Raw genomic sequence first — 11,115 nt, 5'->3', positions numbered from 1 at the left:
TAACTACACGCATTAACCACGGACATGTAATTTTCCAAAGTTCTTTGTCCGATACTTTAGAATTTGCAGAAAAACAAAAAATTACAAGCAAATTAGAATGAGGTTAGTTATTGTTTGTCTCCATACAATATTAGAACAAAAGGTACCTCAGAGAAGAACACGAGGGACAGTTTCAAATTTATGGTAGAACAGCCAAAATTGAAAGGCCCTTTGCAACATCTTTAATTAGTGTGTGGATGTTTATGTTACTGAAAACAGGGTCTCATATGTTGTTTTTGAGGGCCCCTTAGTTAATAACCTTGCTCCTCTCTTATTAACTCCGTGCTGCATCTTCTTGCAAGACATTTAAGCTTGGTTCACTATCGTGTACATATGTTCGAACGTACAAGTGGAAGTAGTAGGTAGTAGCAGTGTTCTAAAAGACGTAATGTGTGGCGATGCATTGATGCCAAGCTAAGGGTAATGTAAGATTGGGCTAGGCAAATGGGTAAAAAAACGTTTTCTTATTTTAATATTATTTTAAATTTTTAATCAATAAAAAAATTATTTAATAATTATAAATTATTTAATAATTATAATTTTTAACTTATAATGTGCGCCTAAGCCTCACTGGCTACTAGATGCACATCTTGGGTCTATTAAGGGAGCTTTATTCCTAAGCTATAATCGAGGTCGGTAGAAAATGTTAAAAATCGGGAGAAAATGTCGAAATTAACAAGATTTCTCATTGTTGTTAAGAATCTAGATGCTTTATGAGTATGATTTTTGCTTTTACTTTTGTTTTCTGTAGAAAAGCTTTTCGAAGAAGTTATCTCAACTTTTGTTTGAAAATTAATTTTTGAAAGGACTTTTTATTCTTAAAGTGTTTTTAGGACAGTAACATTAGATCATCTTCCCCTAAAAGATTTTCTATCTAAAAGAAACACCTTCATAAAATTTACCGGATGAATTTAACTCAAAAGCTCATTTTGACTTTTTATAAGACATGCCAAACGAGCCCATATTATACATTATTTCATACATTGAACCTGAGGTTTCTAACCAAATCTTAAAGAGGGGACTGAGTGGATGTGAAATGTCATATTGTCGCATTTATTTTTTGGACAAACATGGCATCTTTTTAATTTCGATCAACGTACACAGAAGTATGTATGTCAAATTTGTACTGTATATGCGTAATACATCTCAATTTGTGTTTGTATTCTTGCAAGGGACGTTATAATGAATTAAATATATTAAAAAGAAAATTTACTATTGATTTATGTCTATCGAGCATATTGTTTGAAAATTATATAGATTTCTCTTGATGCATAAGTTTATTCTGTCGAACTACTTGATATAAAAATTTAAATATAGGGTCCCATATGCATGATTTAATTAGTCTTCAAAACGTTCTCTCACGTGTAACCATGGAAAATTTTGTCTAAATGGCCTTGCGAGCATGGTCTAATAACATATTATACCTAAAGTACTCAATCAATGCTCTCTATCATCGAATTGAGCACTTCTCTACTAAGTAATACGTCAAAGTCTTTTTGGTATTGTTGGACAATCGATTGTAGAACTGGGAACTCAGTGAACTCAAGAACTTAGTTTCTTTTCGAAGGTCGCATTAACTTGATTTTATCTAGAAGAGGAGGAAAATGAGGGTCATGGCAATCTACGTAGCAATGAAGATAGTGGGTCCCATGGATTCTAGTCGGATGACACGATGAAGACGCCCGGAAATCCAGCTCCAAAACTGAATATTTACCCGTATGCAGGTAAACGGAAACCCGTAGGGGTGGGCAGGTGGGTTTAAAAAAGGGCAATTTTTTGTTGTAATAAATGTTACACTCCTATATTTCGTGCTTGTCTTTAAAGATATTCAGGAGAGAAATTAATGGACATGGAAGGTCCTCTACTGTTATTTACTCCATTCATATTTTCTTTTTTCCTTTGGCCTGCTTAGAGGCGTGTTTTCTTGATTATTATTATTATTATTATTATTTTTTTAATTATACGTTGTTCAAATAATTTCTTCGAGAAAATGGGAGCCAAACATATTTGAATATAGTGATAGAAACAAGGTAAGTCAAGACGATGATTGCTGAGGAAATATGAAATGAAATGGTTGGATCGTGATAATGATAAATTTTAAACTTAGGTGACGCATTTGTATACTTTAAGTATTAGAACGTTTAGGAATACTATGAATTAATAACTCTCTAAGAGTATTCGATAGAATAGTCTGATTTGAACATAATGTCTAGCATATACGCAGTTAACGTGCAATGGACATCATTTTTCAGTTTTTTGTAGTTTCGGGAAAAAGAAGTGTAAATTTTCTTGTTATTGAAAGATTGATGAAATTAAAAATATTAAAATATTTTGTAAACTGAATATCTCGACAAGTATACATTTTTCTAATAATTTAAAAACACGTTAATTTCAGTCCTCATTTGAAATCAGAAAACGTCTCTAGAAATATAGTTTTTATTCCAATGAACGTGTAAGCCTTGATATTTCCTATCATGATCATGGCTCGTTTCATTTGAAACTCGATCTGACGTATCGATTTCCACATCTTACTTCTATTCAGATATCATTCTTCACCAAGAACTCAATCATCAAAGTCTTCTATCCCAAAATAATTTTTTATTTTATTCAAAACACCCAAGGTCTCAAAGTCTTCTCTGTCAAAAGTAACCAACTACATGTCAACTTATAATGTAAGAGACTCTTGCATGAATCTCAATAAACTGCTGGTTTACACACATGACTTCCATATACATGAATATATCTAGTAAATACAATATATGATCGATGAAGGACACTAAAAAATATACTTCATCTGTCTCATAAATATAGACTTTTTTTTTTTAATTTTTTTACACGAATGAAGGAAATGTATTTAATGCAGTTGAAAATATAAATTTTTCTTACATATTTTTTAATATAGCCCTATGTTAAATAACAGTATAAACATGAGGAGTTTTATAATTGTGGATAACAAAGTACATTAAATAGAGATATATTAGAATTCTAAAAAATTATATATACTGTAAACAAAGAAAGTGACCTATAATTCGAACAATAATGCTATGTGTAAATAATGATGTATACAAAGCATTACAACCCCACAATAAAATATTCGTGGCCTCTCTCCATGTAAGAGGGGAGTAATCCATTATATACACCACGAGATATACACATAGTATTTTCCTAATTCGAAACAAATGAAAAATAAAAGTTAGTCTGTCTCGAAGCGAGTAACACAATTAAATATGAAAAATACTTCTCAGCCAGGTGCAAAACCAGGCTCAAAAACAGGAAGTCGAGGTGGCAACAACTCGGCCCTTAAATCTCAAAAAAAAGTGAAATCGGGGCCACCTCAGCCCTTGTTTTTGAACATGTTACTGAGCCTGGCTCAGTAGCAGGGCTGTTTAAATATAGTATAATCTAGCGTTAGGGTGCTGAACTTATTTGTCTAGGTGACAATAGGGGTGATCTTTATGTGTTCAATAATGAGCCTCAGTAATTACTTAATATATGCTTAAGAAGCAAGCTATATGTAGTACATGGAACATAGAAGGGAGAAAGATTGCATTAATTAATTGGATTTGGAACAAAAAATAGTTTTATCCCAGTCAATCTTTCTCTGGCACCTATTTTCCTGTACAAGGAGATTAAACCTATGCATAATACCCGTATATTTTGCGTCACAGTGTTTTCCCTTTATAAAAATCCTAGGTCCACACTACCATTGAGACAGACGGATAGAGAGAGTAATATATAGTGGTAAATGTAGATGCAAAAGCCAAAATATTATGGTATCTTTGGTACAGAACGCACTCCCATGCAAATTAAACAAATACTGCCACCAGCACCCCACAAACAACGCACTCTCTGCGTCTGCACTCACTGCATGTTGGGATGTACACGCACAATGTATTAAACGTGTGTGTGTGTATATGTATATGTATTTATGTATGTATGTATGTGAGGGCACGGAGATGGCGTGTCTGCGCATTGAAGACTCCTTCTTGAATCCTCCCTCTTGCAGACAACTTGCAGATTTTGCTCAGTGCCCCATAGTTATCATATCTCTCTCTCTCTCTTTCTTTCTCTTTATACTACTACATAAATATATGAATCATATATGTGTGTGTTCTTCTTTTTTCGAAGGATTCCGATTTTGTCGTTTTCAATTTAAAAGAGGGCAGCATACTTTTGCTGCTGTCATGTTCGTCAGATCTATGCCGATTCTGCATCTTTATTGTATGTAAGGTAGCCGTTATATATTTATAGATCGATCTCAGCTAAAAATCATAGCAGAATTAACATTTAAATTCACCCACCATTGATGTTACCCTTCACGGCCTTAGTTCTGTAATTACAACTTATTAGGGTTTTGTGGGTACTCTTGATATTAGAACAAGTAGTTGATGATCCTCTCTACTCTCTAGTACATATCTAGAGGCTAGGTCAGAAAATGTTTGATCACGAGGAGTATGGTTAGCTCGCATTAAGTGTAATTATTTAGCTTTTACATTGTCCTCCTATTGCCTCTATAGCTGGAGTTCAGACCAAGCCATCTGTATTACGTTTTAATTTCATCCTTAATAAAACATTCCATCTAGAGCGAGCGTGTCTGAATTTTAAGATATTTGTTTTGTCAAATGTGGTTTTTGAAAGTTTCGTAATATTTTACTGAGAACCAAATATAGAATTTGTGTATTTGAAATTTCAAGGGTTTTCTTGTTACTAACATTAACCAACTGTAACTCTTAAAGAGTGTATTTGACACACCAAATTAATGTAGGAGCTAAACCCAATTTCTATATACTATGCTTAACGCTTTTGCAACTCGTTCGAGGCGACGAGGGTTGTCCGAAACAATGTCAATGTCAAAAGTAGCCTCTGAGATGAGGCAATATTAAGGTTGTAGTTGTTGAACGTGCAACTAGAGAGGAGAGCTATACGAGCAACGCTGTGTTTGAACTAGATACGTGTCAAAAGATGCTATTTCAATAAAAAATTTAAGCTCACACAATACATATAATTAGAAAAAAAAAAAGAAGCTTACTCAAACATGCTCAAACGACAAAAGAGACTACTTAAAAGGGAATTTTAACTTCTTTCTTAATGCTTAGCCAAACATGCTAGACAAATTTAGGGCATCTTCTTTTAGTTCTGAGTATTTTGATTAACCTATGAAGTCTAGCAGGCTGATTTGGCATTTATTACAAACTGCAAAAGGGTTCACGGCCAGCAAATGGGCACTAAAATATCCTCTCATTTCATATCAAATATACCACCTTCTTGAATTCCTACATGAAACTTTAGTTATATTCTTTAAAGTTCATCTTTAATTTATTCATGAACAGCATTAAGTATACATAATTATGCTTTTAATTAGGGTCTAGAAAAGACTGAAAAATATACTGCTATTTTGCAGGGAGGGATAACAAAAATTCTTCTTTTTGTAGTCACATTTCATGTTTATTGATCATTATGAGTTATCAATGTAGTCCACAGAGACAAAATTTCAAAAATCTTTGAGGCCATTTAAGGTTGGGAATTAAGGTCGACATTACATTTATTTGGTTTATAGTTCTTTGAGTGTTTCAATGTAGGTGCACAACTTGCTTAGGTTAATTAGTTAAATACACCAATGGTTGCTTAACTTTGAGAATTTTCATATTAAACTTTTAGTAAAATTTCATAATGATCGCTAAATTTTTTTAGGTTCAATTGTTCGTGTCCATTAGATGGAGACCAGCACAAACAATATCCTCATAAATAAGTGATAATAAAACAAGAAAAGTTCGTAACTATCGTGTTTAGGTGAATTAATTCTAATATTTGTAATAATACACTATGAAAACGAGTAACACCGTAGAAAGCCCCCCGGAGCATAGCCCAGTGGTGTAAAGGATATGAGTGAGGTTATCTCATACCTTGCTGGTAGTCGCAGTGTGGGGTTTCGATTCCTGAGACATGGAATTTGACTCCTTGTAGGCACAGTGTACAGACACCTCTTGTTCTCTGGCCTGCTGAGCACATCCCGCGATTTACATCCCTCACAAAGCTCTAGAGGCGGGACGGTGGGGACCCTCAAGGTTGGGGTTCAACCTTTAAATAACACCCTAGAAAATCTTTTATATAAAAAAAAATAAAAAAAATAGAGAGAAGAAAAACCAAAAAGCATAGAAGCTTGAGCAACTAATCAAATCATTCAGAGGCTTATCTTGGATTCCTTATTTGGCGGATTGATTTATGACATGGCCGTGGGTGATATAGTCTGCTATTATGTAGGCCACCATAAATCCATGTCTGGAGCAGCTCTAGATCCGTGGTTCTTCTACAGGATCCGACAACATTTTTAATGAAAAAAAGAACCAAAATTTTGTTTGTTGCCGTACAATATTGGGTACTAGAATTGCATTTACATTCAAATTGTCATCTTTTTCCCATTGCAAAAGCTTAATAATCATCATAGTTAAAACTTCTCTTGGATAACTGCCAATTATTTTTAGGTAAGTTAAATAAAATGAAGATATTTACAGCAAAGATAAAGCAACTGTTGCCAAAAATCATGGTAAAGTTTTCCACAATAGACCCGCCATTGGTAATAAAATTTTGCATAACCAGTATATATCACACTCTAATATTGTTAAGGAAAAATCTCACATATGTTCAATAGATGATAATAATTAATATCCTAGCCCCTGTTTGAGCCTCGTTTTTTGGGGAAAAAATACATTTTTAAACAGTAATTTGATATCATTTCAATCACAAATTCTTCAATAAAATAATATTACGCGTAAATTTAAAATTGTTCATTATTTTTTAACCACACATTTCACATCAATATATTATTCAAAAATGTATTTTTATGAAAAGAATAGGGCTCAACACGAGCTTAGAGATTAGGTCGGTCCACTTAATAAGATCGATGTTTACACGGAATTTCAATACTAGAAATGAAAATAGAGCTTAAAAAGTTCCTACGAACAATCAAGTTCTAAGATTAGTATTATCAAATGATTTATCATTTTGCAAAAATTTTAAAGAAATCGTGTCAATAAGAAATAAATATAACATTTACATGCAGTGGACTGCTATGAAACACATGAACTTACAAAAGATAGCCTCAATCAATTAATTGGTGAAATACTGAAATTGATTAAGTGTTTTTTCCCCTTCAAAATAGTCATCTTGTAATAATCAAAATAAAAAATAGCTAATTGATACAAGTTTTTCCACCTAAAAAATCATATTTACCGACCAAATGCCATATCTAACCATATTAATGGTTTTTATTTTACTCATATCATTTTCTTTCTTACCCCTACCTTATGTTCTTTTCTCTCAACGAACTTGTCTCCTCTTCCCTACCTTAGAGTCCTCTAATTGAGGAGCTACTTACGAATATTTCAAAATTCTCTCAAATGGCTTAGTAGCAACCTAAGAGTCTTTCAAGTAGTAGTTGGGGGAGGAGATGAACACGGGAAATTGAGACTGCGACGCATGGTGTAGGATGAGACATAGGAGTTAGAACAAAATATAAGTGTTTTTGTGTCATCTGTATATATCAATAAATGTATTAAAGTTCTCTCTTTTCGTTGAACTTTTAATGAAGTAATTATTTAATTTGAAATTAGAGTGAGCAAAATATTGAATCCGAGTTTTATCGATATTTGTTTATAAATTTTTTTCTTTACCACATCTTTCATGCACGTGCATAGACATTCTAAAAACATAATTAGGGTGATGTAAATTCTTTCCATCTTCACTATTTTTAAACTTTTCGAGTAACGTATTCGATAGCAATACAAGACAACAGAGTATTAACTATTTTAAATTATTTTTCTTCTTCCATTCTGTCTAATCTTATATAATACGTTTATGAATCATGGAGATAATTGATTAATGATTATTGAACACAGTGGAAGTAAAAGTTCTACTCAGAATTTTTTCCAGCTTTTTAACTTTTATACCGAAGTACAAAAACATAAATATTCTTAAATTTGAGTATCTACTCGGTCTCATTTATATATCCATTTCTCTTGCACAGACCATCACTGTGTGTGTCTCTCTCTCTCCTTCTGGAAATAACCCTCCGAAGAATCCACATTCTTTTCCTTTTCCCTTTCCCTGTCCACTCCTATGTCACTCTCGTGATTTCTTTCCCTCAAATCCATGCAAAAACCCTATTCGAGAATAGATTTTGATGTTGATAGTTTGGTCCCTTTCAATCAGTTCATACAATACATACATTTCTTGTTATAGTTATATATTTTAGCCTTTTTTTTCTTGATCTTCCGGCCAGCGACAAAATCGGCGGCTTCCCGAGAAAACGACCAACCATGCAGTGGCGCGGAGTCAAAACTACCAACTAACGCATGTTTTGTTAAGCTTAAAAGTTAAACTTGTTCCAGTTTTATTTAAAAGTTAAATTACTTTGGAACTTTTAGTTCTAAATCTTACGTTTTTTTCAAACAGGTCTTTACTTACTTTCTAGGAAAATACGCACACTTTCTTTCTTAGCTTATCTTTGAGTGTGTTTCGAACCTTCTATAAATCAGTCGACATTTCTGTAAGCTGTTTTCAAATGGATGGCAAGAATTTATCTGACCTTTTTGAGGATACTGAGTTTGGTACTGAAGCCAACCTCGGCGGGGGCTTCACGCCGTCTCCAGACGATATTTTCAGTATTCTTGAGGCTTTAGACGGGGTTTCAGACTTTAAGCCAGTAGATGAAGTGGGAATGTTGGTTTCTCAAAAATTTAATTCTTCAAGTGTTTTTCAAGAATCTGAAACTGAATTTGAGGTTTCACCAAAAAGCAAGAAACAGAAGGTAATTGCAACAGCTTCGATGGAAGTGGAAATTGATGGACAGCAAAGAATTTCTCATATAACAGTGGAGAGGAACAGAAGGAAGCAGATGAATGAACATTTGACTGTCTTGCGCTCTTTGATGCCTTCCTTTTATGTCAAAAGAGTAAGTGTCCTTTCATCTTTGCTTTCTTCTAGTTTTCCTTTAGGATTTAAGCTTGACTCCCGTAATACTACCTACCAAACATACAATAAAGTGTAGTAGGTTTGTACTATACAAGTATTCCATTGGGGAATAAGAAAGCTACAAAACTAGGATGTTTGGCTTAGCTTTTAAGCACGTTTATTTCGGCAGTATGCTTTCTTGGGCAATCAAAAGTAATACTCCTAAACTAAGCAACTTTCTTTTGTTGAAAGAGCAAGGCCAAATATTTGAGAACTTTAAATTATTCATGTTGAAATGTTAGAAGTCGCTACCATTTTGAGGACATGTTCCAGAACATAGTATGAATTAGAATTAGCTAGTCTTTTATAATTGTCTAACACGGTTAAATCTACCTAGGGAAACAAAAAGAGATTGTATTACTAACATACATGCCTCTGTTTTCGAATAGGCTGATCAAGCATCCATAATCGGTGGAGTTGTCGATTACATCACTGAGTTACAACAAGTTCTACAATCCCTAGAAGCCAAGAAACAAAGAAAAGCTTATACAGAAGTTTTAAGTCCTCGTTTGGTTTCAAGTCCAAGACCTTCACCCCTTAGTCCAAGAAAGCCCCCATTGAGTCCCAGATTATACCCACCCATTAGCCCAAGAACCCCACAGCCAAACAGTCCCTACAAAACCTGGCTACATTCACCTTCCAATTCTTCTTCAAATTCCTCCATGAATGACAGTGTTAATGAACTTGTTGCAAATTCCAAATCTGCTATTGCTGAAGTGGAAGTCAAATTTTCTTGTCCAAATGTATTGCTCAAGACTGTTTCTCCAAAAATTCAAGGCCAAACAGTGAAGATAATTTCTGCACTTGAAGAACTGTCCCTGGAAATCCTCCATGTGAACGTTAGCACAGTTGGGGACAAAATGAGAAATTCTTTCACTATTAAGGTAATTAAAATAAGCAGAAATACAACTTATAATCTTCGTTTTGTTATTTTTAGTTCAAGAAATCAAATTTTATGCAAATACCATCCATTTGGATTATCTAAAGATGAATGCTCATCCAAGCGTGTTGAACTAGTTCATCTAAAGCTTAAATTTAGTTTAGCGTCCAACACAACACCCCATGTGAAAATCATATAATTATTTTTTAATTGAAGCTTTTATACATTTAGAGTCCTCTTCAATGCGTCTGTTACATAATAGTTGAATATATCTTTTTACGATGAAAGTATCATTTATGCACAATTTCTATAAATAAGCAACAAATCTAAGAGTGGTTGTTAAACTTGGGACATTTGTCTGTTAAGAATTTCCGAAGATGCAAAAGATTTTAGGGCAGAAAAGAAAATTTAAAAAGTGACGTTATGTTACCAAACTTGTTCTAAATGTCCATTAATTCTAACATAGTGACATATATACTCTTGGAAAGAACAATTTTCACTGAAAACTAGGGCACGTTTTCTTTCCTTGTTTCCATTATTATTTTCCACAAATCTATTTAGTCATTTCTTGGTTTTGTTGATATAATTGAATGCAGTTTTAATTAATATTGAATTGAAGCTAATGATCGAATATATGTCTTCTTTGTAGATTGGAATTGAATGCCAACTTAGTGCAGAGGAACTCGCTCAGCAAATTCAGAAAACATTCTGTTAAGTTCACTAATATTATCATATGTTTGGTACGTTGAATTAAACATTATTCAACAATATAATGAAGGAGCTTTAACATCTCCATGCCAGACCCTCTTTCTTTCTCTTGCTCACTTTCTCACACACATTGACTCACTCACTCGGTAGAAATAAAAGCGAAGGTGGGAAAGCATCGACCGCCGTTGCTATCACTAATCATGTTTAAAATCAGCCATGACTTGTATTTGCATTCAACATTAGCATTTTTTTAATTGCATTATTCTACTTTCAATTTATTTTAGTTTATTGTTGTCAATTACATAATGTTGTTATGCTGTTAAAATACTAGAATATTTACATTGCAGTATAAACTTGATGTTACACAAATCAGTCTATATATTAAATTGAAAAAGGCAAAGAGTAATGGATCGAATTAGGGTAAAAATTCAAATAAATAAAAATGCTCACAAATATCATCAAACTCTAATCACAGAAAT

The 11,115-nt window shown here is 33.3% G+C and overlaps 1 protein-coding gene across 1 annotated transcript; it reads left to right on the top strand.

Annotated features, from left to right (window-relative positions):
• Positions 1 to 8,069: 8,069 nt before the first annotated feature.
• On the top strand, positions 8,070 to 10,890 carry LOC111393733 (transcription factor SPEECHLESS-like). Its single transcript, XM_023019423.1, has 3 exons — positions 8,070 to 8,989; positions 9,438 to 9,932; positions 10,578 to 10,890. Exons 1-3 carry the CDS (start codon positions 8,600 to 8,602, stop codon positions 10,641 to 10,643), a joined length of 951 nt encoding a protein of 316 aa, XP_022875191.1. The 5' UTR covers positions 8,070 to 8,599; the 3' UTR covers positions 10,644 to 10,890.
• The last annotated feature ends 225 nt before the right edge of the window (positions 10,891 to 11,115 follow it).

The sequence above is a fragment of the Olea europaea genome, chromosome 1 (assembly GCF_002742605.1).
Source record: "Olea europaea var. sylvestris chromosome 1, O_europaea_v1, whole genome shotgun sequence".
Lineage (NCBI taxonomy): Eukaryota > Viridiplantae > Streptophyta > Magnoliopsida > Lamiales > Oleaceae > Olea > Olea europaea.
This window is presented reverse-complemented; position numbering and strand designations above follow the sequence as displayed.

Excerpts from the sequence above, each read along its gene's own strand:
- LOC111393733 (XM_023019423.1), top strand. The coding sequence starts at position 8,600 with ATGGATGGCAAGAATTTATCTGACCTTTTTGAGGATACTGAGTTTGGT. Across the intron at positions 8,990-9,437 it reads CTTCCTTTTATGTCAAAAGA|GCTGATCAAGCATCCATAAT; the intron begins GTAAGTGTCCTT and ends GTTTTCGAATAG. Across the intron at positions 9,933-10,577 it reads GAAATTCTTTCACTATTAAG|ATTGGAATTGAATGCCAACT; the intron begins GTAATTAAAATA and ends TCTTCTTTGTAG.